General features: G+C 35.0%; 4 protein-coding genes and 1 long non-coding RNA gene across 5 annotated transcripts; 3 read left to right on the top strand and 2 right to left on the bottom strand.

Moving 5' to 3' along the window:
• Positions 1 to 1,944: 1,944 nt before the first annotated feature.
• Positions 1,945 to 3,306, top strand: LOC108951061. Its single transcript, XR_001975486.2, has 4 exons — positions 1,945 to 2,344; positions 2,407 to 2,464; positions 2,517 to 2,553; positions 2,917 to 3,306. It is a non-coding gene; the product is annotated as an uncharacterized LOC108951061 (long non-coding RNA).
• Positions 3,307 to 7,302: 3,996 nt separating this feature from the next.
• Positions 7,303 to 10,144, top strand: LOC100182233 (ornithine decarboxylase-like). Its single transcript, XM_009859357.3, has 10 exons — positions 7,303 to 7,485; positions 7,891 to 8,064; positions 8,154 to 8,326; positions 8,512 to 8,646; positions 8,747 to 8,912; positions 9,088 to 9,229; positions 9,287 to 9,378; positions 9,452 to 9,581; positions 9,714 to 9,801; positions 9,872 to 10,144. Exons 1-10 carry the CDS (start codon positions 7,354 to 7,356, stop codon positions 9,939 to 9,941), a joined length of 1,302 nt encoding a protein of 433 aa, XP_009857659.2. The 5' UTR covers positions 7,303 to 7,353; the 3' UTR covers positions 9,942 to 10,144.
• Positions 10,145 to 11,580: 1,436 nt separating this feature from the next.
• On the top strand, positions 11,581 to 19,034 carry LOC100177545 (cleavage stimulation factor subunit 3). The gene is made up of 18 exons (XM_002126444.4): positions 11,581 to 11,778; positions 11,846 to 11,941; positions 12,282 to 12,377; positions 14,016 to 14,146; positions 14,229 to 14,330; positions 14,385 to 14,511; positions 14,733 to 14,891; positions 15,035 to 15,116; positions 15,319 to 15,428; positions 15,527 to 15,718; positions 15,833 to 15,976; positions 16,370 to 16,472; positions 16,552 to 16,621; positions 16,795 to 16,929; positions 17,030 to 17,090; positions 17,408 to 17,573; positions 17,920 to 18,075; positions 18,577 to 19,034. Exons 1-18 carry the CDS (start codon positions 11,755 to 11,757, stop codon positions 18,777 to 18,779), a joined length of 2,157 nt encoding a protein of 718 aa, XP_002126480.1. The 5' UTR covers positions 11,581 to 11,754; the 3' UTR covers positions 18,780 to 19,034.
• A 201-nt stretch (positions 19,035 to 19,235) lies between these two features.
• Positions 19,236 to 24,994, bottom strand: LOC100175233 (transmembrane and coiled-coil domain-containing protein 4). The gene is made up of 11 exons (XM_002126650.4): positions 24,787 to 24,994; positions 24,188 to 24,338; positions 23,730 to 23,920; positions 23,273 to 23,415; positions 22,793 to 23,011; positions 22,147 to 22,311; positions 21,863 to 21,957; positions 21,470 to 21,596; positions 20,996 to 21,113; positions 20,513 to 20,692; positions 19,236 to 19,988 (listed from the first exon to the last, which is right to left on the bottom strand). The coding sequence occupies exons 1-11, from the start codon at positions 24,963 to 24,965 to the stop codon at positions 19,751 to 19,753; spliced, it is 1,806 nt and encodes a 601-aa protein (XP_002126686.1). The 5' UTR covers positions 24,966 to 24,994; the 3' UTR covers positions 19,236 to 19,750.
• An 843-nt stretch (positions 24,995 to 25,837) lies between these two features.
• Positions 25,838 to 27,346, bottom strand: LOC100185416. Its single transcript, XM_002126787.4, has 3 exons — positions 26,802 to 27,346; positions 26,532 to 26,731; positions 25,838 to 26,288 (listed from the first exon to the last, which is right to left on the bottom strand). The coding sequence occupies exons 1-3, from the start codon at positions 27,237 to 27,239 to the stop codon at positions 26,033 to 26,035; spliced, it is 894 nt and encodes a 297-aa protein (XP_002126823.1). The 5' UTR covers positions 27,240 to 27,346; the 3' UTR covers positions 25,838 to 26,032.
• Positions 27,347 to 27,787: the final 441 nt, after the last annotated feature.

The following is a 27,787-nucleotide window of genomic DNA, read 5'->3' as shown; positions in this document are numbered from 1 at the left end:
CCCCTAACAAGCAGCACTGCAAAAGCATTAACTTTTTCAGAAAATAATATGTTTATCAAATCACTAATGAGCTATAGCTGTGCTCGTTGGCTATCGGTGAGTTTTGGCGTTGCTTTACGCGCGTACAAAGCATTTTTTGCAAACATTTGTATACTTTACTTAAAAAGCAAATATCCAAACTGTTTTCAAGCACCTGCAGGCTAAATAATCAAGGGGACAATCGCTATTATGACGCAAACAATCAACGTGTGAATTGCTATTATGTCGTAATTAATTGCCAGGTCAAACAATCGCTATTATGATGCAATGAATCCACGTGTAAATCCCTCCTATTACGTAATAAACATGCTGCCTGGTTGAGGAAAACATCGTAAATATGAATCAGTTCTACTTCTGTAACATTTTTAGGTTGTTCACCACCGCCTGTTGCAATGTTTAATAGGCAAGTTACATTTAATTTAAACGCAACTATGACAAACTGACAAAACCAAACGACCCCAAAAAATTATCAGGCGACCCAACTTTGGGTCGCGCCCCACGTGTTGGGAACCACGGTTTTAAAACATAGACACGCATCAGCATAATAGTAACTTTTTGTTAAAAATATATTTGTAAGATTTGCTAAAAGCATATATATGTATATTACAATAGAGTTAATTGCAAAATAAAACGAAAAGTACTTTATATAGATATGTTTTGCGTATAGTCTTATAAATTCCTAAAACTAGAACGCAAATATTTTTTTTCTTTTTTTAAACTTGGGGGTCAGTTTAAAAAATGGAAAATTTTATGTCAACTCCTCACTGCTGACGCTCATGCTTACTGTTGCAAACTCCCCTCCCCCTCCGAATATTTGTAAATATGGGAGAGATATGGAGGTCTACCGTGTGTAGACCCATGTTTCACACATCAGTGCTTCATACATTACAGTATGTAATCGTATACATTGTGTTGTATATTACGATGCGAACAATACAAATCCCAAGTAAGTACTGGTTGGTTTGTAGTTTTTAATAATTGAACGAATAAAAATTACCTCTAAAACGGGCATTTTTACATTTTTTGGCGGGTTGTACCTTTGAATGCACATTTTTCCTATATTGTGATTCGGTCCTTCTGCACGGCGTAACACGCAACCTTGTTGAGCACGTAAGTGGTCATCTAGAGATCCTTTTTCGTCAAACAGTTTATTTTTAGTTGGTAATACCTTTATGAATGCATTCTACCTACTGCTACACCAGGAGTTCTTAAACTTTTTGAAGCTCTGAAAGTTTGTTCGAACATTTATGAATATATACTATGATTTGATTTCAATCAAGAAATTAAAATTCTAATGCCAGAATTGGGAATTCAGACATGTGGAAAGACATGGGGAAAAAAACAGGAACAACTGTTTAACGAAAAAAGATCTATGCTTCCTCCTACGTGCTCAAATATACAGTGCTGAAGCACATACAGGCCCATCGAGAAAACTGGGGAATTCAAATTCACCACGAAAATTATTTTGATTGGCCGACGTCTGGCGCTTTTCGTTGATTCCCCGGGCATGTAAAACGTCGTCCCTACAACACGTTGCAACTTTACAAGTCAGTTTGAAAGAAGCAGCGACGAAGCTACACTGTTTTTGGATGAACTCACTGCAGGATTATATTTGTTTCTTCTACAAGAGTTGAAGTTAAGTACTATGCCACTGTTTAGTGTTACTTAATTGTGAACCAAGTTTTATTTAGTTATTTTACTGTTACTTTAATATATAATCTAATACTTTAATGTTCTTACACTAACACTATTTATAAGTTTCTAACATATAGGCATAGGTAAACCTATCATATTAATTGTATAGTATTGTGCCTTGCGATTGGTATTCTTATTTAACGTTTTATTTCAGGAATTTCGCTACGGTTCTTAATTTTGTCTCAAAACACGTCATTCGCGACGTGACATCACAATCGCTGCGTTACGTCACATTACGTATGTATGACATCGCGTCATAACCGCTTCGCCATCGCTCGTGATTATTACGTCATGATCCGGTACACGCCCGAGAGCACACGTTTGTGACGTGACATTGCGTTTTTTTCTATATACGCTTGCTTTTCGCGACATTATTTCATGGGGCCCCATGCGCGCTTTCCGTCGTCGCAAGGCACATTACTTATATACTGTCGTATTAATTTTAATTAAAAATAAATTCGTGTTGTTGGCTAGAAATGAAGCATGAAGATTAAACAATTGGTAAAGTATAATTCACAATAGGCATTATTACGTACACCAGTTCTTTTTTAGATGAAATGAGAGATGTGACGTCACGAAGTGGTGATGACGCAACAGAAGAACCCACTTCGTAAGTTGTTTGGTTTCGTCACAATCTTTATTATTTGAAACAACATTTTTTCGATAGTTTAGAATATGGTATATGACGTCACAGAGGATAAAGGGGACAGAACACGAATCGCGGAAAAAGGTAAATTGTGACGTCATATTATAAACGGACATTTACCTATTTATTGTTACAGAAACGACAGGCAATATGCCGCCAATGAAAAAGGCAAGGTAAAGTGTATACCATTTTTCTATTACTAAAAAAAGTATTATTTTGCAAAGTTAAGTTTTGAAAGTGATTAATGTTTGCTAGAAATTTAAAACAAACTGTGCATCACTGCATGAAATGAACCGGTGACGATAAGAGATGTCGTTTGTAATAAGACGACTATATAGGGCAAGATAGATATCTACATATAGGGAATTCCCATATATCCTTTTTCCTATTCGTGTTTTAACAGTTAGCAACACCGTTTTTATAGTCGCAGGGGTAGATTTATATAATTCTGTAAATTTTCTTTGTTTACTACCAAATGGGATGATTTAAGACCTAGACCATCTTGCCCCAACCTAATTTACGTTGTTGTTTTGCAGACGAAGAGCAAAGACGAAGGCGACTATAAGGATGCCGGTTTGAGGCTTTGCTTAGGCTTAGGAGTTGTGTGTTGTTGGGTGTGGTTGCTGGAGCACTCTTACAGTGTTGCCGGATTACTGTTTGTGCCTCATTTTTGCTGGACCTAATGTGGCCAGCCTTTTTGTCAGTCACTACTTTAGTGCATTTTGCATGTCACTGAAATATATGCAATGAAACTATGGCAAACATCTTGCTGGATCGGATTTTGTTGTTGTACACGTCATTGTGTGTTTCTTCCGCAATGGTCGAATCTTTTAGCGATTTTGCATTGTCCTAATCACTTGATAAAACGGGATGTTGGTACACAAATACTTGAGTAATATCTACGCGCAATATAATATATACGCAGTTAAACTTTTAAATTTGATGTCCATCATTTTTTATTAATTAATTGTCCCCGATAACATATTGCTATTATTTCAAAAAAGCCTAATTGTGACGCTGGCCACGTTACAATTACGCTGTACGTCGATGGGTTCGGTGCGGTTACGTCACGGTTCTAGACTGAGTTACGTTACCGTTGGGTTGCTGCGAAGACGTCGCCGCCAGTGATGCTACGCTAGTTTTAGGTCACTTTATACAGTGATGCTACGCTCGGATATTTAGATCACTATTAGTGCGGTTCGTAACAACCTGACGCAGTTTCATAACGGTCGAAGCGGTGCTTAACATCCGAACGATATTATACTGCGTGAAGATACGACGAGAGTATCGCGGTACCAACATGGCGACTTGTCAGGTTATTCGGACTTGTGGAGCCGTTATTGGCTTTGACTCCTTGTAATCGGACATATAATAATTTGTACACTGCAGCTGATTATCCTTCAGGATTTGAACCATATTTTCTTTGAAGATATTTCAATGATGATGTCCGCGTTAATTAACTTTTTGTAATCGTCCTGTTTTTGGATATGGATGAGCTGTTGTGTGTACTGCATGCTTTTTTGCACTTTTTGTATTTGCACCGCGTAGTATTATTTTTTTCTTTTTGTCGTTGCTGTCGTGCACATGTGTATGTGCATTCGTTGTATTATTTTTGTCTATTGGGGTTTCTTTAACCTGCGTGGACAGTAACATCCCGCAAGGGTTTCTCACCTAAGTAGAAACCCACTACCATTGGCTGGGGGCTTGTCGTGCCGTAGTGGCTTTCCACCAACGCCAGTCACATAATTTATGAAGGTATTTTAATAATGTTTTGATTTTTCAGAAAGCAAATTAAATTCTTGAGACCCTTAGCAATTGCTGTTTCACTGCTGTAATAATTGTAATTCTCGTTAAATTCGAAAGCAATAAAATAACAAAAACCGCAGTTGCTGATTTGTGAGTTTTGTTGCTCTGGTTGAATTAAATTTGCTAAAATAATAATTTTAATTCAGTTAGCTGTCAACTGGGACAATCGAGAAGAATCCCCAAAATAAGTTTTGTTCGCTAATTGTGACCGTGTAGCAGTAGGTAGAAAGTATTAATATAAAAGTATTATTACCAAGTAAAATGGACTGTTCGCCGAAAAATAATCCAAGTGACCACTTACATGCTCAACAAGGTTGTGGGTTATACCGTTTTACAGCTCTTGTTGGCCATTTGTGACCGAGTCGGAGTATAGATCCAATTAAAGGTTCACCAAAAATGTCAAAATGATCTGTTTTGGGATAATCTTTATTCGTTTAACTGGTAAAAACTACAATTAACTCTTCTGTAATATATACGATTTTATCAAATCTTACCAATAAGTTTTAAAAAAGTTACTATAGTGCTATGTTGTGTCTATGTTTTGGAATACCGCCAAAGCACCGGGCGTTAAGAAATCGTTATACAATTTTGGCTTTATGTATTTAGAGGTATAGAACAAGTTTAGTGTTCGATTACCTTCCGCATGAAAAGGTCTCGAAAGTATTGATTTTAATCATTGTAATATTTGTGAGTTTAAATGATCAAAAATACATAAACGTCCGCTTTATTTACGAAAGGAAGACAAAAAAATGTAAAATCATTGAACCTATAAAGATTTCTTGTCTTCTGTTTCCAATAGACCTGCGATAGGATTAAAAAGACGCAATATATTATCTACACTCCGCTCCACTTAACTTACAAGCTAACGGTTTTATCGTCAAAATATTATGTTTTTGCATAGAAAGTGCCGTTAATGCCTTTTTGATATGTTGCAGTTTAAACAATTAAAATTGGACCCTACGAGAATAAGCGTGGCGTTCCACCCAATTTGTCAGCAGACTTACACGTCGTGACAAATCGAAGCAGAACAACCCCCGGTCGATTTAACTTTTTTGAACCCACAAACCCAGACAAGATAACTGAAAACCGTTGGGCGGAACGAGCACCACAGCATGGTTTTGATTTTGGTATTTCAACGTTAATGGTATACGCTGGGCCTTACTTATTGGAAACATAATTTTACCAGAGACCTTTATGCTTAATTGTAACTCTTATCATATAATTAGCAAGTAATTTAGGTCTAATACTTAAAACCACGAAAGTAAAGTTTTAGTCTGCGTATTGAGTTTATAATGGATCGGTTTCAGATTAAAAGAATTTCGTTGGAGAACTTAAAAGAAGTAAGGGAACTCGTCAAAGACAGTTATTCACCACGTGATCCGTGGACACTTGCATTGAATGCACCACTTTCCGAATCGGTTGTTTTTAACCAACTGAGGGCGGAACGAAATTTACACCACAACGCCGCTGTAGGAGTGTTTTTAGCAGACACTGGTAAACTGGCTGGTTGTTGTATTAATTTTATTGAACCAACGGAAAACCCTCTGGAACTAAATTGTTTGGAAGATGAGTTAACGAAGCTTGCAAAACAAAATGAATGGCCGGGATACATAAATAGGCTAACTGATTGTTTGATGGGAAACATAAGGCAAGAATTGAGTGCAACCAAAATTCTAAGAACGTCTCTAGCTACCGTCGATGAGAAATATTGCAGGCGAGGCCTGCTTACGAAGATATTTATAGAAAACGAAATATTAGCAAGCGAACTTCGGTGTAATTTTGTGACTACAGTATGTACCAGTAGTTTTAGCAAAAGAATTTGTCAAAATCTTTACCATAAACTAATTCGTAGCATTGATCTGCGTAGTTACGTTGACAAAGAAACAGGTACGATGCCTTTTAGTGAAATATCTCCTCTTCACACTGAATGCTGTTCATTTTATAAACCGGTTAAACAGAACTTCCGGGATGAAAAAATTGATAACATTTTTTGGGCTTGAAAATATTCGTAATGCTTACAAAGTCGTCACAGCATGTGTAATTGGTACGTTTGTTCCAACAATTAAAATATAAGTTGTATAATTTACTGTTGGTCACAATTAAGATGTTATCTTTCGCCACATGGGCAGTTTAAGGTGATTTTATTGGAAAACATTAGTGATACTTGTCCGGTGCCGTATAGCATATAGCTCACATGCCTCTAAGGTACGCGCGCTTTCTTGGTGACAATACTCTCAAATAGTACTGTAACATTTGATTTCGTCTATCGTTTAATGGGTCAACCATAACGGGAATTTAAAACGGTATTTCAACTTGCCCCTTTTTCCCAATTATTATAACTTTAACTTTCTATCAGTAACATAGCGTTGGTCAAGATTTTATTATGATCGCTATTTTGTGGTCGAAAGTGGTAAAAATATTTACCGAAGTTTTAAGGTTTTAAAAAATGGAACAATACATATTATTATTTGCATTAACATTATACTGTTAACCGCTATATTTGCCAAGTGAAAGATTGCTGAAGTCCTCGACTTATTAACAGCTAATGTTTAACTCAGAAAGGCTGTACCATACGATGTGTAAGAAATATACAAACGTAGAAAGTGTGTTTTTTGAATTTCAACACTACAAAGGCAATTTGTTTAAAAGAATCCAACAGTAAGCAACAGTAATTATACAGAGCAAATCAGATTCGAAACAGTTAGAAATATTACTAGTTGTAAAACTTATATAATAACAAGTGCACAGGCAGCTATAACGAATGTGCAGAGAATTGCCAAACCAAATAGCTGTTTACGCGACAATAGTTCTAATAACATATCTGCAGTGGATCGGTCGTTACGCCGCCAAGCTAACCCTAACGGTTTAAACAAGTTTGTTGTAAGCTTTTGTAAAATTCAATTAGCACATTGAAGACCAATCGCAACCGCTTTTTGATGCAGTTAAGTCATTTTGCTCAATTTAGTAAAGTGCGTGATAGAAAAGTCTTGCTGAAATAAGACTTGGTACATTCACACGTCTTGGTACACTCACAAACAAAATGCCGTCGTTTATTTCTGCTTTCTAATAATATATGGTATATTCTCTCTATCAAAATCCATTTTATAACAAACCGAAAACGTAATGTGTCTTTATATTTGTCAGTGAGCTACAGCTTCAACAGAACCATGAATGACAAAATAATTACAACTGCGTATAGTTACATCAACGACCAAAGTATTTACATTATCAATGATGGAACTGATGGTCACAGTTTTGCTGCAACAATGGCGGATAATCAAACACTTAGCCAGACAAAGGTTAAACACAATTAGGTTACCCAAACTTATTTCTCAACGTCTTATGTCATGTTTTAGATACCCTTTAAAGAGTTGTATAGTACTGTGGGGTAAGATGGAACACCCTTAGCACATAATATCTAATTATCCTGATTGTGTTTTAAATAATTAACAGCGGTCCACGGTGGGAGTCGTGAGGATGCAGTTTTATAATTCTTTGAATGTTCTGTGTTTACTACAAAACGAAACGAAAAAGTATAGAATGAAAAACTGTTCATCTTCCTCCACCCTACTATATATTTCATTTTTTGAACCCCATGAATATGTGAACACTAGCTGTTATTATATAATTCCATTAATATAAGGCTTGTTAAGGTAGTTCAACTTCTGTGATATTCCCAAGTTTAAATATCTTTTCATGCACAGAGTTGGGACGGATCGTTTTACATCGGAGATTTGAACCGTGTCTTTCTGAGACATCAGCAATGGAAAGAAGTGCTACCTCGAGTCGAGCTGTTTTATGCGATTAAGTGTTGTCCCTTGATGCCAGTTATCCGTCTTCTTGCTGCACTTGGTACCGGCTTCGACTGTGCAAGTCAGGTCGGTTTATAATACTAAGTTACTAAAATACCAAATTACCAATAAAATATGTTATATATATAAATATATATATATATTGTATCAAACAGAACGAAATAGAATCAGTAATCAGCATCGGAGTAGATCCTGCAAAAATAATCTACGCACTGCCATGCAAGCCAGCGTCTCAATTACAACATGCACGAACAAGAAAAGTTTCATTGATGACGTTTGACAACGAAGATGAGTTGCATAAAATACAGAAGTACTTTCCCGATGCTCGGTAATATTTAACTCAAGTATTAATGCCCAGCAAATTGAATATACTTTATGAATACGTGTAAACCTAAAACTGAATGAATGTATGTAACAAATCCGTTTATTCTCGTCGAATGCGAGGAACCGACAGTTGTAATATAATCAGTTTTGTGTTCGATACAACGGCCCGCTTACGAGTTCCGTTTTAAGGTTGGTATTACGATTACTGCCTGACGAGACTGGAGCAACTTTCAAAATGGGAAGTAAATTTGGATGTACATTAGAAGAGGGTAAAAAGTTGCTGGTACACGCTAAGAAACTTGACTTAAACGTTATTGGCTTGAGGTAAATTGTTGTTTATTTTTTAATGATACAACAGCGTTCAGAGTAAATATATAATTAATTCGAATTTGACTACTTTTAGATTAAGGTTTTACATTTACAGTTTTTTTGTTGGGGACGATTGTAAAAGTTCAATAGGCATGAGGCTAAATTTGGAAAACTCCAGAAAGATGTTTGACTTTGCTTCCTCAATCGGTATCAACATGGATTTAATTGATATCGGTGGGGGATTTCCCGGAAATGATAAAGATCAGAAATTGTTTTTACAGGTAGAACTATTTGATGGTATACATGAGACATATTTGATAGTTTGTTACTTATGTCTTAGCTTAGATATTTTATAAAACTCGTCTTGGAACAGGGGACTTGTCTTGGGTGGGGATAAACTTCGTCTGTAATGCATTCAACCTAAAAATTGTTTTGTTTTAAACAATTTTAAACCAGATTGCAAATGACACACGCGACACATTGGATAAGTTGTTTCCGTCAGAATGTGGGGTCCGAATCATTGCTGAACCAGGAAGATACTTTGTTGAGTCTTCATTCTCTATCGCAACTAGCATTGTTGGCAAGAAACAAAGCGAAGGTATATGGTGCCGTATAGTGTTTAACGCTGAGGTTACTATCTTTATTTGAACAACAGATATTATCTTTTACTATACAAATGAAAGTATCTACCTAGCTTTTTGGAAAACATTTTTGAAGGCGGGAAAGTATACACCGATAGTACTGAAGGTAAACGTTGTACTTTTTATGCATTGGGCTTTAAATGTTGACATTGAGCATAATAAGTTATTTTTGACGTAAGACGAAGAGATTCAGTGATAAAGCGGTTCACGATACGATAATATACGGGACAACATGTGATGGAACGGATATTATTGCTCAAAATGTTGCTTTACCGGAACTTGATCTAGAAGATTGGTTGATTTGGGATGGTGAGTATAAATATGCTTCTTACATTCGCCCTTCTTATTTTCGACTGGAAAAACTCTGTATAATTGTGGAATACTAACTTTTTGGGTATAGACACTGGGCAGGTTAAACCTTATTTACCCTTTTTTATTCAGACATGGGTGCTTATACTGTTTTGTGCAAATTTGGTTTTAACGGAGTCATGACAACTAAAGCATTTTACTTCGTACAAGAGGGTGCCTGGTAAGTTCATATTTAAGCTTAACTTAACTACTATTGTTTCGCCAATCTAATATTATAAATTAAAATTCAGGAAAACCATACAGGGTGCTTGTTGCCGCAAAGATTTTCTTCCCAAACTAGAAAAGAGTTTTGGTCTTTGAAGCTGCGTTATTGGAACTTGTATTTCGTGTTGCAAATTTATTTATCCGTTGCATTATAGGTTATATTGCCTAATATAAATACCTATAGGCACCGGTGTCGTGATATGTTCGTTCCGATTGGTATATTTGTACCAGGCGTTGGCTATGTCTGGTTTGTTTATGATCAGCGTTAACCGTTATATTAAAAGGGTTAAATGATAGTATGCTAATTTGTTTAATACGTGCTCACTCATTACAGCTTTGCTTTCTTGTAGCTTTTTTTAGGCAAGGCGGTGAGTCGTAAAGTTTTAAAAAGATAACGCTTCGGTGTTTTATTTGTTTTGTCGTGAGAGATACATCAGCAGTGCTTCATACTGAACACATTTAAATTATATATATTAACTTGATAAAACACTGTCCATATGTAATTATGAACGAAATCGGTATGGTAACCAAGTAAAAAAAACAGCGGTTAATTTCCGGTTATTAGTTATATACCGATGCACAGATATTTGGTAGTAGTTTCAAACGAATCATGAATAACAGCATATATATATTATACCTGCATAGCCTATAGTTACACCAAAGACCAAAATATTTACATTATCAATGATGAAACTGATCGTCTTAGTTTTGATACAATAATGGCAGATAATCAATAATTGCCAAGACAAAAGTTAAGAAGTAGGCTACCTAAAATTATTTCACATTTCGGGGGCCTTTAAAAAGGCGCATGTTTAAGTTCTCCTAACCTATGAATAGTAAACACTGTCATTATATAATTCTATTCTTCACTTAAATTACCAATGATTTGCGAACAGATATTATAAACTTTAATTCAGGAAAACCATGGTGAATGCAATTGCTATCGCAAAGATTTTCTTCCAAAATGAGAAGAGAATTTTGTTCTTCAAAACTTCGTTAGTACAACTTGTACTTTGTGCTATATCATTTCCGGTCACTCGAGGATAAAGGAAGTTACATTCACTTATTCTAAATAACCTATAGACACCAGTGCATGTTTATTCTGTTTCTGGTTATTCTTTATCTGTACTTTGACGTCATTGCTACTAAAGTTTTATTTGTGTCATTTTTTTTCTTCTGCAATTCGATTTATCTTTGTCTACAGTTTCTATCGTCTTAATTATTGTTTTTACTGTACGGAGGCTAGAATTTTGGTTTAAGTAGCCCAAAATTATTGGAGATTTAAAGATTCAGAACCGGACAAGACCGCTACAAACCAATAAGGTATTCTGGGTCGGGTCAATTACCGCTAAGTGTCTTGCCTAACAACAAGTAGACCTACAATGCTAGCAGTCTTGTGCCGATACTCCATGAATCTACTATAGACGCTGCGATGGCCAGTTGTTGGATACGTTAAGTTAAGCGGGTGTAACATTGTATCCATACCGATACCGAAAGAAATGTGTGTGTTTACATTTTTTATGTATAGGATGACAGTTCATTTTCTATGAAGGGCGCCATGATGCAAATCCTTCTGTATTTACGTTTACTCGGATTGGCTAAACGTCGAAAAAATGAAAATATTAACTGATGTTTATGTACTTTTTCTTTCATTGCGAAACACTGTACTGCGACTATAGCGTGACGTCATAATTTAGTGGGAAATGCTGCAGGTTTACTAAAGTTCGAGACATGTGTTATTTTATGTATTTCTGGTTAAATATAATGTAACAAGCTTCAACCTTCAAGTATCTATTTATTTCTTAGCAAGTTATTAACACTAAACCTGACGTATGATAAAAATTTGCTGGCGAAAACTGACAAATCAATTTAATTACCAAAAACTGTTGTTGTTTGCTATTCGGCCAGGATGCCAAAGGATAAATCGAATTCGGTAAGTGCTGAAGTTTAGTATTATTTAAAAGTCACGATAAATGTGTTTTTACATACTTTTATTGTAGGAATACATGCCTGAAAGGATCAGGAAACTTGAAACTCGTGTTGGAGAAAATGAGTTTGATGTTGAAGCTTGGAATGGTTTGATACGTGAGGCTCAGGTAAATTGCAGCATGCATATGAATGTATATATACATATAATATATATATATAAATATATATATATATGTTACGTATGTTTTATTTATATTACTTGAAATTGTTCAAAAAAATTAATATTATAATATCAGCATTTAGTTTGCGAATATGCAAGACTAAAAACACATAAACGTTAAAATGGTTATACACAAATTTTGTATTATTTCATGTTATTCATTTTAGGGTTTCAAATGTCGGTTTAATCTGTATTTTATAAATGGTATTACCATACAAGAATATACTATTTCTCTATTGAATATAGGCTACATAAAATGATGTTTAAATAAAACTGACGATTTGCAGACCCAGCCTATTGATAAGGGCAGAACAACTTTTGAACGTTTAATTTCACAATTTCCAACAACTGGCAGATATTGGCGAATTTATATAGAGCAAGAGGTTTGTTGTAAATATTTTGCTGTTATTTGATAAATGGAAGGAATAACTCGTGCTGACAACTTTTATCATTCGCCAGCCCTAGGTTTCCTAAACTGCTGCAAAAGTTTTGACAAAGAACGCATTCGAAAAGTTTAGCTCATGGAATGTTGGCTAGTAGCTTGAATTTTAAATAACCCCTTTAAAATGATAATTTCATCCCATTTGTGCATTACAGTTAACTGTGACCTTAATCTTTATTTTATTACATTTATTCTTGTTATTATTATTTGTTGGAGCATCACTGTGCCGCTTGTGGATCTAGTGTATCTGGATTTAATAGAAAAGAAATTTCATAAAATGTTCAAGCCTTTATTTCAATGCTAGTTTAGTCATGTTGTTTGAATATTAAATTAACGGAATCTATAACAAACAGGATCTATAGTTAGCAAAAGAAATGCTTCAGAAAGCAAAGAAGCTTAAACATAAAATAAAAAAAGCTAAGATGAAATTTATGGGTATAGGTTCTTTATCATATGCAATCAGATACAACAGTTCTTTGATTAAAAACTTTTACTATCTTACTCTTTGGGATTTAGAGTTATAACACTTAACATAACTTAACATTCTTGAATACTTCATTGAGTAATATTGATAAGAGAGCAAAAGTGTATGTTTTCTATTGCCCTATCTTCTGTTTTGGACTGAGCTTTTTTGATTAATTTTAGTTTATTCTTTTTCTGTAAGACAAATATACCTGATACAACAGCATTGTACAGTGATTTGATGAAATGAAGATCATGTTCTGGTTAAATTATCTTTGTTGTACAGAAATGTTCACCACTCCGAGTCCATTGACAGCAGTGATTTAGGCAAACACTTTTTTGTCAACTGGAGTAGGAAAATTGTTTGCAAAAGTAATTTATACATATATTAAACACAACATCTACCAAAAAAGTAACAAGCAGCAAAAACTACCAGACAGACTAAGAGATCTGTTACAGATCATCTGTATATATAAATAGTTGAAAAATATTTTTATGGAAGTTCTTTTAATGCTGTTAACTTTCACTGTTATTTAACAACTGAAAAAAAATTTTGCATATAGAAATGCCAAAATACTGGACTCAATTTTTCTAAAAATCGAAATACTTTTTAGCGTAACAAATCAAATGTACTTAAAAAAACATTTCAAACATTTATTATACTTATGACCAAAGTCAAAATAAAGCATTTAGTGTTTAAGTACTGCTGTGAGGCTCAAATGCAACACAAATTGGAATAAAAAACCCATAAACTGTTTGGTGTTTTTAACAAGTGGTGTATAGACAGTGTAAAATCTGTCATAAATTCTACACTTCAGCTGTGGGCGCAGTTACAGGAGCTTTGCTTGACAGTTTGACTGTATGAGCATTTTGCACAATGAACAACATGATACAAATATGGTGTTTTGTCAAATGTATATTTGTTTGAGCAAGTTGTGCGTCCGAAATGTTAAATTGGTAATGTTACAGTAATCCTGTTTCAAGTGTAAGTTACAATGTTGCATTTTTAACCTGTTTTAAGTGTAAGTTACGAAAGTGTAAGTGGCAATGTTGCATTTAAGTTGATGAATTGTTTAAGATAACATGATAATTTGTTTCAATGTGCCCAATATTACAGATGAAGTCTCGGAACTACGAAAAAGTTGAAAAGCTTTTCCAGCGTTGTCTGATGAGAGTTTTGAGTATTGATTTGTGGAAATGTTACTTGACCTATGTTAGAGAAACCAAAAGCGGCCTTTCTTCATACCGGTACTATAGTTATTTTGGGGAATTTCTTTTTTAATTATTTACCGCAAAGGGTATGCTGTTTTTACAAAAAAATCAATTGCAGTGAAAAAATGGCGCAAGCATATGATTTTGCTCTCGAGAAAATCGGAATGGATATTATGTCATATCAGATCTGGGCAGATTACATTGCGTTTCTCAAAGCTGTGTAAGTGGTTTTATAACTTTGTTACTTTGAAAGTTGATTCAATTTAAAACACAGTGAGGCTGTCGGTTCCTATGCTGAAAATCAACGAATTACAGCAGTTCGACGAGTTTATCAACGCGGATGTGTTAACCCAATGATAAACATTGAACAACTGTGGAGAGAATATTCACAATATGAACAGGTATTTACATCTGCAAAGGTGAAATTTTTCATATCCTCAATTTGAATTTTTTTAAATTTTCCTGTATTTACATACCCAAACTGCTATTTGATTATAATGGTTCTGCATTTCCACAAATGTTAAAAAAATTCTCTTTATTAAAGATATCATTCATTAAAGATATACACACTGACACACATATGTATATATTTATATATATATACAATTATTGTTAACTTCAGGGCATTAATCCAATAATTGCAAAGAAAATGTTGGATGATCGAACACGTGAATATGTCAATGCACGCCGGGTTTCAAAGGAATTAGAAGCCACGACGCGTAGTTTGCAGCGTCACAACCCAGCAACCCCTCCCTGTGGTTCAGTAGAAGAAGCAAAACAGGTAACCAAACAAATGAAACAATATCTTAACAATGCTGTAATTTTAAACTAATTTCTTTTACACAATTTTTGAACTAATTTTTCCTAGGCAATTTTAAGGCCAATTTTTCTTAAAAAAGTTTATAACTGATTTCTCTAACACAGGTTTTGGTTTGGAAAAAATACATTGATTGGGAGAAGTCAAATCCTTTGAGATCTGAAAGTTTAACTGTTATTTCAAAGAGAGGTAAACCACAAATAAGTTTCCTTGTACAGTACACTCAATTTTCAATAAAAGCAAAAAAAACAATTTTGTGTTTATGACTTTATGTAAGCAAGCACATTGAATGACATATTCTTTAAATCTCCTTGTATACTTGGCCAGCTATTTTAAATATAAAACTTCTTTCTGTGGATTTTCCAATTAAACTTTCATCATTTCATGCTAGTAATGTTTGCTTATGAGCAATGCTTGCTATGTCTTGGCCACCACCCTGATGTTTGGTATGAAGCTGCACAGTATTTGTCAAGTACAAGCAAACTTATGCAAGAAAAAGGAGTAAGTCAAATTTATTTATATACGCTCTTTGTGTGAGAACAAATTTTGTGTGTGCCTTTCGATGTTATTTTGGGTCTAATTTGTCAATTGCTATCCAGGACACCAATAGCAGCAAAATCTTATCGGATGAAGCTTCTTCACTTTATGAGCGAGCTATATCGAGTTTAATGAAGTCAAATACTCTCATTCACTTTGCATATGCTGATTTTGAAGAGGGTAGAATGAAACACGACAAAGTACACACAATTTATCAGAGATTACTTGACATCAAAGATTGTGATCAAACTTTGGTAAGTGTTGTTTTTTTATCTAAAAAAATAGTGCGGTTACTAAAACTAATCAATTTTGTTAAAAATATAACAAATAAATAAATATATTTATTTTAATTTTTGTTGTTGTTGCAGACATACATACAGTACATGAAATTCACAAGACGTGCTGAAGGCATTAAAGCTGCTAGGTTGGTGTTTAAAAAAGCAAGGGAGGATACAAGAATTCGATTCCATGTATTTGTAGCTGCTGCTTTGATGGAATATTATTGTACTAAGGTAAAAAATACCCTAAGCATTATTACAATAAATAATATTGATACTGTGTTTTTATTAAGGACCTGGTGCTACGAAAACATAACAAACAACAATCGAGTCCAACCAATTGCATAATCGGCTAAATAGCATTGTCAGTCTTTTATTCAGAATTCTATACAATTGGTTGGACTTGGTTTTGTCTGTTACATTTTTAAAGCACCAGATCCTCAAATTTCTTTACACAAGAGTCATTCAACTCTATAAGCACTAGATCAAAATCAGATTCTTGGAATTTATTACATTTGTTTGTGTTTTTATCTCTTGTTGTATAAGTTTATTAAAATGAACTAAATCTTATAAAATATCAGTTGTAAATAATTTTCCTGGTCCTGACTTAAACTTCTTTATTCACAGGACAAGCAAATTGCTTTCAAAATATTTGAGCTTGGGTTAAAGCGCTTTGGTCATGAACCTGATTACCTGCTTGCATATATTGACTACATGTCACATCTCAATGGTTTGTTAACTACATAATAGCAATTTTAATGTTAGGAATAGGAAATTGAATTTAACATTTATTTTCCTTATTTCTACAGAGGACAACAACACACGGGTTTTGTTTGAAAGGGTTCTGACGTCAACTAGTTTATCACCAGACAAATCTGGGTAAAGAATGGATTTTGGAATTTGCCACAATTGAATTTCTTATCTAAATCTTTTTCCACTTTGCACTATGTGTTTTAATCGCTTTTCGTAAAATTTAAAAAATTCGCTTTTTTTCCTGCTTTTTTATCTGCTTGTATTCATTGAAAAACGAGACGGTTATAAACTTTTTTCAGGACTATCTGGGATAAGTACTTGGAGTTCGAATGTAATGTTGGGGATTTATCTTCATTGCTGAAGGTAGAAAACAGGAGACTGGAAGCTTTCAAAGCTGATTATGAAGGAAAATCAACCTGCATGCTGATTGACAGGTCGGGACCTTTATTCTATATCAGTGTTGCTTTCTACTTTTAGTCTTTACTGCTATAAGACCATGTCACACAGGAATAATGTAATTACTTGTATCTGCAGATACCGTTTCTTAGATTTGTATCCTTGTGCTCCTGAAATATTACGTGCTCTCGGATATAAAGTAAGTCTTACATTAAAATATAATTTAAACTACTTGTTCTTGTCATATGTCTACTTAGTCGGACTTTTAGAATGTAATAATCAATGAGCCACAAAATGCAGGGCATTCATTTGACCAGTGATTGGTCATTACTCATTACTGTGCACCTGAAAGGTACATTGAGTTTATTGTTGGCCAGAACCTCTGATAGAACAGGTTAAAAACTGTGCATTAAATTAGGATATGAAATTGGTAAGGCATATTTTAATTATCCTAAATATAAAGTTAGGAAAGCATGTTCAAATTTTCAAAAATAATTTCACTTTGCAAATTGTCAGGACACAAGAACTCCAAATAAGACAACGACCACGATGATGAATCCAACATCCTCATCCATGGATGCAGGAGCTAAATCTTCCATGGATGATGCTGGGAAGAAGAAAGTGGGATTCGCGATGCCGGATTTATCACAAATGATTCCTTATAAGCCAAGACGTCGACCACGTATGTTGGGAATATATTAATTTTTTTATGGTCTGTTTTTTGTCAAAAATTCTACAATTTCAATTGTTCCCGAGTCCCATTCGATAAGTTGTATAGGCAGTGTTGACAGTTAAGACTAATCAATAAAAGTAATTAAGATTGTGTAATGTGACGTCTCTTTAAACGTCATGTTGCAACAGGTGTTTGTTTAAATTCATATTAATATTTTGTTTTTTATTGCAGTCAATGTAAGATAAATGAATTTTGTACCTTATTAACAGTAGCCTACACCATTATCATTTTTAAATGTATATATGCGTAGACCTTTAAACCAATATTTATTTCAACAACTTGCAAACTTTAACAGTTCCAGGCTCACACCCTGTGCCAGGAGGAGATTTTCCGTTTCCAGGAGCAGCAACAATATTGTTAAAGAACATGCCGCCTCCAAGGTCCTTCCATGGTCCCTTTGTCAAAGTTGATGATTTGATGGACAAGTTTGCTGACTGCTCATTACCAAGCGGTATGTGTGTGTGTGTGTTTACCTAATGTATAATCTTACCAACTGAAACATCTCTTGCATACCTTACTCTGTTACATACATTAGTATATAACATTTTTTACATATAAAGTTCTTTGCATATAAAGTCTCTGTTCAATATTTGCATAATGTATATTGTAATTGTGTAGGACAGTGGTTCCTAAACTTATTGCTTTGCAAAGAACAGCCAACATAAAAATTTATTAATTAACTTCTATTTATTGTTGATTTTTCTGTCTTAATTTTTATAATCATGATGAAAGTTTGAATTTGGGCAATGCCGGAAAAGCCTGTTTTATAAAAAGTAATTAAAATTACCTCTTCCAAAAATGCCTTTAAAAATTAAAGTAATAATTTGAGAACGAATGATGTAGGACGTAGGCCTATAATTAATTCTGTGTTAAAGGTGAAACATTGTTTAAAATCCTAATCAATTTATTTATTTTACCACTCCACTTCTTAACCACTGCCACAATAATTCAGAGGAGGATTGGTTAAAACAAGTGAACAGTGGAGGAGAGGGACACACGTTCTCAGTGTCGGGAGCAACGAGTGGAGTTCGGTATGCCGGAGTCAAACGTTCATCTTCAAGAGGAGATTCAGATGATGAAATGTCTGCATCCAGATCTGCTGCTCCTCCAGCTCATGATATTTACAGAGCTCGTCAGCAGAAGCGAGTGAAGTGATGCTTGGAGGTTGATCCAGAAAAAAGTTGTTGTTCCTAAACGAGTGATTCTTTTCCTGTGAAAACTAGATCTGTGCATCATGTATGTTCATGTGATTTTACTGCCTTTCTTTATTGAAAACCGATGTGTGCGCTGCGCTCTCCCGGACTGTTTCCACGAACAGGGATGTTGTTGCAATTAAAATGTATAAATATTCCCACAACATAAAGCAGTTGTTATGTTTTTCGTCAAAATTTAAAAACTTGGTGCTGGTTATCTTTAAATTCAGTCTTGGATTTTAATATTTAGATCAGTGGTTCAGCCGACAGGGATAATTTTTTATAATCAAAAAGCAGGTTGCTTACATTATATATATATACACACTTATTCCTTCAGTAACTGAAACCAGGGCTTAACATGTGTTTACGAACTAAAACTCAGTGTTGCCTAGATCTGCGCATTTTATAACAAGTGTGATACATTTAGGAACAATTTATTTCCTTAAATGTTGCTTCATAAACAATGAAAGAGAATATAAAACATATTGCACAGTTGCAAAAAATGAGATACACCAAATGGCAAACACCAGTACGAAAAAATGGAATTAACAATACCGATAGTACAGTAAGCGCAAAAATGTCTAAACACGTTAATTTAAATTTACAGGTCAAATTGGTAACACCTAACATTTGCAAGGCATAATCTAATGTAAAAAGACACTGTAGAGACTAATAAAAACAAAACCTAATGTATTAAAAAGAAACCAAATATTCTTTTCCCAATTTTTAAAGGTTTTTTCAAAATTATTTTGTTGCAGACTAATCAAAATTGAGAAATTAGCATAAGTTTTACTTTAAAAATGCAAACTTTTCTTTTGGTTTCATAAATCGATTGTTTTTTTGTGAAGTGGAAGCCAAACCTAATTTAAAAAACATAATTAAAAGTATGAAGCAAAGCTTTTAAGAGCGTATATAAAAAAATAAATTTTTCCACTAAACTTTCCGCGCTGGAGTATCAGAACATTCTTGACTTTTGCTTTCATCTGCACTACTTTCAGATTCCAAGGTTTCATTTGTTTTGGTTTCTTCCTTTTTATCTACTTTAGCTTCACCTAAAGCACCGATATCAGCACAGGATTTGCTGGAGACCGGCAAATCAACTGTGGCAGTTGCTGCCATGTTCGGCAAACTGATTGAACTCTTTGCTTCATTGTTGAAGGTTTTCCGTGTTCTGTGTAAACGATAAGTTTGTGTTTAAAATGGCTGGTATTAATAAGACTACAAGCTATATCTTGTATATAGAAGTTAATGAGTAAATAACAAATATTTATCTTTCCATGGCAGGATAGTCGTTGTATGCAACCTATTATCATTAGCAACATGTTAAGTCTCTTGCCCCAGCAGGCCACAATGGTAGCAGCACCAAACCTGTAAACTGATTGGTCAGGTTAGACTTGAACTATACTAGAGCCATGGCACAAGACAGTTTATCATGCCTATTATAATTGGGGATTCCATTGCTTTTCACCGGGGATAGGCACTGCCAAAGCCAAATTTATTGCCCTACAAATTGAAGTTTGAGTCCTACAAATTGAAGTGGGTCAAATGTAAATCGAATGGTGTGACATTTATAGAGGAGAATCTAGTGGCGACCTTATTTATTATAACATGCCAAGCAGCAGAATATAAGTAACCATAGTAAGTAACAGAATATAACCAACCATAGTAATGGTATTTACAGAATAAGCCATATACCTAACACCAACTGCTGCCAACACAGCATTCATGTTCTTTGCATAATCAAGGTGACCTTCAATGATTGAGCTCAAGTCAATATTGATCATTCTGCGATTTTCCCAAGCAATAGGTTGAAGACCAGCAATTTCAGTATGGCGGGAACTAGTGCGGTAAAGAAACCGAAGCAACCAGTCTGTTCTGAAAATTTTAATGTTTAATTTGTATTAAACTTATTTTAAATCACGTCTGGAATAGGAAATCTGTTACTACAAAATTAGTTCTAAAATTCAATTTTTACTACAGTACTGAATTTCCAAAGGAAAATGAATGAATGTAACTTTTTTACCGGTGAGTGGTGGTGCAATGATAGTCATAAAAACACGGGTGTTCTGCTTCACACACCTCATGCCTACTTATAAGTTACCAAGTACGTAACTTTGTGTGTAATTTCTGATTGTTTTAAAGCCCCAAATGAATACATAAAAACTAATAAATATTTACCTGCAGTAGCCATTGGTAATATGTCCAGCTACAACACTTGAAAACTTTTTCCAATCTTCCACCTTCCCACTTACTGGAGCACCAAGTAAGTAAATGTCTTCAATTATTCCGCTGTGCTCTGTTGGTAGAATGTCAGTTGTCACTTAATTATCTTGTATTCTTGTTTTTTAGCATGTTTAGCTTTTAAGCATCATTGCCACAACTATTAAATAATAACGCATACAAAGAGTCCAAGACAGACTTTTTTCAGCAGCTGTTTCTTTTTTGAGACTTTGGTGGTACCTTTAGATTACATTTGACCTTCTATTTACACATACAATTTTATAATGAAATAGGTAACCTATTAATCAATTTTTCTTTAGTAGTAAGTGGGCATTCAAAAGTTTGCAATAAACTTTACAGCACACTTTAAGTAAAGGTCCACAAAGAAAACTATACTAATGACGCAACTCAACATTAAAACCTGAAACATACTTTTTCGTTTTGCCATTTCTTCCAAACAAAAGTAAATCACTCTCGCTCCAAGACTGTATCCTATCAAAGTAACCGGTCGCTGCCCATGCTCTCTTGCTAACAAAACTTCTGCAAGTTGTCTCCCAACCTTCAATACAAAACAATGTCTACAATTTACACCACACACTAATGTAGTATAAATATTTCTTTACATTTTATGATGTGTGAAGCTACATTTGTATCCACAATCTGCACAAAGTTAGGTTATAAGTTATTTTACAAAGTTATAATTTATCTACAATTTGCATAGCCTATACAATCCTGACCCACAAAAGGAGACATACAGTGTGGTGAAACAGATTGCTGCAATTAATGATTCCAGGTATCTTAATGTAATGAAATTGCCATTCTAACCTGTACTGATCTTTGTAAACATACACTCCATGGATTGTCAATGACACCAGCAGCTGAAACTAATGTAGCGGGCCATGCTATGGCTGCTAACAAACCTGTAACAGATAAAAGAGTGTTGGAATAAAAACAAACCCACAAAGTAACATACATGGTAACTCGTAAGCTGGCACGAGGTGTTAAACCCGTGTGATAACGACTGTCGTTTTCCGGCCACGCGAGGATAAAGTAAGTTACATACTTACATACTAAACACAGAGGTACGTAACATACAAACTTGGATGTACCTGCCAATGCTGTGTACTTTAGTGCCTCAGTAGCAGCATAACTCATAATTCCTTCAAGAATATATTCAAATGCATTACCAAGCCTCATCAAGTGCTCTGACTCCCACACTATGCTGTACTGCTCCCTTGACTGGTTTATGTGGCTCCATACGTCAAAGAAGTTGCCTGAAATTAGGAAACTGTTGAGCGAGATTTTTTTTACTGTTTTGTTTCACATTATACAAGTTTAAACAAAATTGCTTATTTATCCTATTTTTAGCCACAACATTACAAATTGCAACATCGCAGTTTCCTATTACTCATTATCATAACATCGAAGTTTTATCAAATTGTGCATGTAATTCTAAAATAATGCTAAAAATAAAAGGACCTTGAATATTTGTAAAAAGACACCTCTTTTACTTCTAAAATCTAGGATAATAGACCAACACAGGCCTAAATCCTAGGTCCTTGTAATGCCTAGCTGTAGAACCTTGCCCATACATAATAGAACAACCCTAGAGGTGATATGTGAACTGCTACAGCCTACAGGTGCATGTGGCTGCCGAAAAAGTGATAGGTCTGTCGGTGGTAATAGGTATGAAAAACTGTCTTCCGCAATAGCTTAGTTGTTGCAGAGCTTAAGTGAAACCTATGGATCACTTACTCTCATTATCTCCTGACAACCATCCTGAGATAGTAATAGTGAGGGATAGCTGATCCGAGCTGGTGAGAGGAGAGAAGAAGAACTGATCGATCCCTCCAACTCTTCTCTTCATCTTATATCCCGCTAATCCTGCTCCTCCAGCACCAAATAAGGAAGTGATGACAGCGATCCCAGCAACAGATCCGAGAACAGCTGCGGATGTTCCTCCAATAATCGCTCCTTGGAAGAGGAAGATAAATCCCATCATCATTGGCGTAATTCGCGTAAATAATAGGTCCAGGAGTATATAAATAAATAAAAATGAATAGTATAAGCTTTTTATCTATTTTGCATTTTTTTACCAACAACTTTTTACCAGCTACAGATTAAAAAACAATGTCTCATTAAAGAAATTCAGTTCCATGTGGTTATAAAACGCAAAACAGAAAAGATAAATATTTGCACATATTTTGTATCCACGTTTAAAATATGTCAACTTACCTGCACCAGCAGCCACTAGAGGCGCTGCAAGACCACCAGTCAAACCAATCAAAGCCCCTCCTCCTGCAGCAGCTAGACCAACCAGAGCAAACCGTTTAATTTTTTGATTTCGAGCCTTTTTTGCACGAACAGAGTCATTCTCTCTGAAAAAATGTTGAAGATACTGTCAACACCTGTGTTATAATGATTGTCTTTGCTCTACCACATGAAGAATAAGGTAAGTTTTTATTCATTCATACTGGTTTAATTATCAGTGTAGTGTAGTAACAACAGCGTTTCTTACAAAATTTATGAAAAATTTCTTTACGAATCTTAGTATATATCACAGCAAAATATAAAAACCACTATTAAGTTCAGTAAGGATCTGGTGCTACAAAAGCATCGTCAGTCTATTATTCACAGAGGATCAACTATTAAATTCAAAATAAGTAAGTATTAAATTTAAATTGAAGCTTACAATTTCTCCTTCTCCGTTTGTTCCCTCAACATCTTAATCAATGTCTCTTCTACATCTTCCAGGTCCTCTAACTTCACGTGAAGTTGCCAAGTCATGTGACGTAAGAGAAACCGTGATCGTGAATCATATTTCCCACCAGATGATGTCACACACCAGTGGACTAAATCTTTAACAAGGTTCAGTCGGTTTTCCTGTCAAATTTAGTGTTATATTATAAACAATTTCATAATATTATCATTCTATATAGTAGGGAGGGAAAGATAGGACACCTTTAGCGCATAATATCCCAATATTCTGGACGTGTTTTAAACAATTAACAACAATTTATTGGAGTCTTGGCGATATAATTCTTGTTATTCCTTTTAACTTTTTTCTAAGTTTTACAGTGTTTTTTTGAAAAAAATCAAGCATCCATTTTATAAATAAGGTTCCAAGTTGTGAATAAAGTTTCCTTATACCTTCATACACTTGTCTGAAATTATAATTTGAATGAAAACATCGGATTCTTGTGAAATGTCATTGTCAGATAAGGCTTTCATTGTGTTTCCTACACCACTGGATAAAGAAAGATGGCTAACCAAAGAATCAATGAAGCTGTGCCTGTAATCCCTGCAAAAAACATGGGAAACTATTATAGTGGCTTTCTAAAAGATACTGGATTCGATTCAGAATACTGCTACCATTGCAAACAGGTGTAATCCCGACTAAAAAAATGCGGTATATTCACTTGACATGAATGCTGCAGGGGATGCTGCTGTTAAATGTTAAAAACTATTGGTTACAGCGTTTTTTTAGTCGGCCGACTAAAATTTAGTCGGTGGTTTTTCACATTTAGTCGGCCGACTATGTTTCTGTGCATTACTCATTACAGAAGTTAGTCGGTCAAAATCGGCCGACTAAAATTTTAGTCAGGCGACTAAAAAAGCAAAATCAAATTTAGGCGGCGACTAGTTTAGTCGGTAGCCGAGTATGCCATCCCTGGTTTCTCAAAGTGGGTTTATACAGATTTAAATCAACTTATACATACCGCAATTTCACCTATTTAAATTTGCCTTACTTGTTATTTGGTGTGTCGTACAATAAGCATAACGAAATAGCAGAAAAACTGGCAAGACTAAATTTAAACATGTCGTCCATTTTTTCCACAAATGACTCTTCCTTTTCTTCTGGCTTTTCATTTTCACTTATTTCTGCATTCGTCTCCGTGGTTGGATCAATATTGTCATTTCCAGACATAACTGAAGTTTAATAACAACAAAGACAAAACCGAAATGATCAAAATCACCCGGGGAAGCACCGAAGTGCAGCTATAATTTATGGAAAAGAGAGCTGTAGCAACTCGGCGCTTAAAGTGACGTCACAATACCCTACCACAATACTTCGTTAAATGTCAACACTGCGGATACGACTTATCTCATGAGAGACTATTCTCATGAAAACCTCCCGTTGAACGAGGTTAATAATATCCCGTTTCCAACATTTTATCGCATGACGTCACACGGCTGTCACGTGATTCTATCTGGTATATAATTCGCCTTTTTCCTAACACAATAACGGGAAGAGAGAACGAGAACTAACTAACGCCACTATCGACACTGGGATCTCGAGGTCAGTCTAGGCTCATGGCGGGCTCTTACGAGCCCTTGCCCGGCCGTCAAGTAAGCTGTTTAATTGCCCGATCCTGTATCGTGTACACTGTACATGTATACTAGAAACAGGAATAAATATAGCAAGATATCATGAACTGTTTGTTCTCTGGTTATAAAAGCAATTAGTACTACAGTAGATATAGCACCCCGCTGAAGCCTGTATATGAAGTCGGATCAATACGGAGTCAGTTAACCCAACCAGCAATCCTGTTTATTCAGTGGAGACTATAGAGCAGTTATAAAACATTTGCTACTATTTATTTTAGCCACAATATACGATCGACGGTCCAACTATTTTGCTGCAAATATCGGTGTCTAAATCACAAGCCATACAAAAAAAAAGAAAAACATACAAAACATACATGGTAACACGTAAGCTGGCACAAGGCAAATGAACCTATGTTATAACGAGTGTCGTTTTCTGGCCACGCAAGGATAAAGAAAATTATGTTCATTCCTGCAAAGTTCTGCATTATTATGTTTGGACAACTTAATATTTAAATCTGTGCCCAGAACACAGCCAATTCTCATAGAAGCATAAGTGAGAGCAAACTGTTTTATATGACACAGCAAATTCCAGCTTTAGGAACAATTCATACTTTATAACCCAAAATTGACAGGTCCTTTTAAATGTACTGTGTAACATCGCACCAGTTACAATCCAAACATCTGTCTTATTTTAAACTGCAAGCTTCTGCAGGAAATGTAGTCCCCCATAAAATGTGCCTTTATATTCCGATACTCTTTTCGTACTGCATTGACAAGGGAACCTACAACGAGTGCTACAGCGGTACCAGGACCTGCCGCCGCTCCCACAGCAGTTCCAACAACAGCTGCTACTGCAATACCAGCTGCCCCCACAGCGGCCACCTTTTGCACTGGTGCATTGACTGCATTTGGAACCATTTCGCTAAAAAGGTAAAATAACTACATATATATTTAAAATATTACCTATACTCCAAAGATTTAGGAACAGATCAAGATGCACAAAGTCACTGTTTTCATATTAAACTATGCTTTTATAGAATCACCGGTCATTCAATAGTTATATATAATTCTGTAAATATTCTTGCTTACTCTACCAAAAAAGACAAGGACAGAGAATAAAAATATGTCCCATCTTACCCCACCCTAATATAATTAAGACACCTACCACGGCGTTCTAATTGTACCCTCTTCTTCATGTTGTGCATCAGCTTCTGGTGTCCTATGGTGACAGCATGAGCATTCAAAGGTGTCTTCTGTTAACCTTTTAAACTCCCCCAGCTGCGTAACGTTACAATCATGTGTGGTCCATTTTTTGCGAAACTGATCCACCATCGAGTCGTTTTTAAAGTAAAAGTTTCCTGTAACCTAAAAATAATTGGATGACATTTTCAGAAAGAAAACTGAAAAGGGCATATTAACAAACCGAATCACTTACTTTCGCTGTGGATTTTGTCACCAAATCGGTCGGTCCAAATGTAATAATTGCCGTCGATTGATATATTTTGGTTACTTGAATTGGCGGAACTCCCAAGTTGTGGAAAGTATCCATAATACATTTTGCTCCGTGACTGTGGGCGATAATTATAAGATGTATTTTGTCACAGTCGCATAGGTCCATAGCTTCATTAATGTGTTTTCTCAGATCAACAATCATTTTGTCTGGAACAGTCAGGCTTGCTCTTCTAAAAGCCAATCTAATCTGGCCGCGGTTCGATTGAATTATAATATCCTCATCTGAAACGTTGAACCAATCTTTAAAAGCTGTTCGAACCTTTCCCTCGTTTTGATTACTTTGACTATTAATTGATCCAAAGAAACCCCCATAACCTTTAACGTAGAGTATTTTTCTACGTTTTACACAAAGGGTAGCCATTATTTCTGATTTAAAAATGGCAGAAATTAACTTGAACAGCTTCCTGTAGTATATATACCCGTTTGACCCACCAGCTAAAAAGCAACTTTACATTTTAAGCAGAACATTTAATTTACCAGCATTCTGTTAAACGTAAGAACAATCATATTTTAACTGATATTAAAAATTACTATGCACGAACTACAGCACTTTACATTTGTTCAAGCGAACGCTCTTTATTTCCAATGTTTAATTATTAATAACGCAGCCATTTAAGCGCCACAACAAAAAGTATATACTATAAAGTAAAAGGCTAAACTTGATACTGACAGAACTTTCTCTTTAAAACTGTTCAACAAGAATCCAGTAAGTCCCTCGTGAATCAAGTTATTGAATAACCAAACAATAAACAGACAGACTAACTTACTTGTTTGCATATAGTCAACGTTATTGTATTCTGGAAATATCGATTTTAATTATTTATTCCATTGGCTGCTGGCTGGGCCAATGACGTATAGCATTTGTGGTTTAACTCACTCGCCTGAAGCTTAAAAGTGACGCCATGCACT

Source organism: Ciona intestinalis, chromosome 2 (assembly GCF_000224145.3).
Source record: "Ciona intestinalis chromosome 2, KH, whole genome shotgun sequence".
Lineage (NCBI taxonomy): Eukaryota > Metazoa > Chordata > Ascidiacea > Phlebobranchia > Cionidae > Ciona > Ciona intestinalis.
This window is presented reverse-complemented; position numbering and strand designations above follow the sequence as displayed.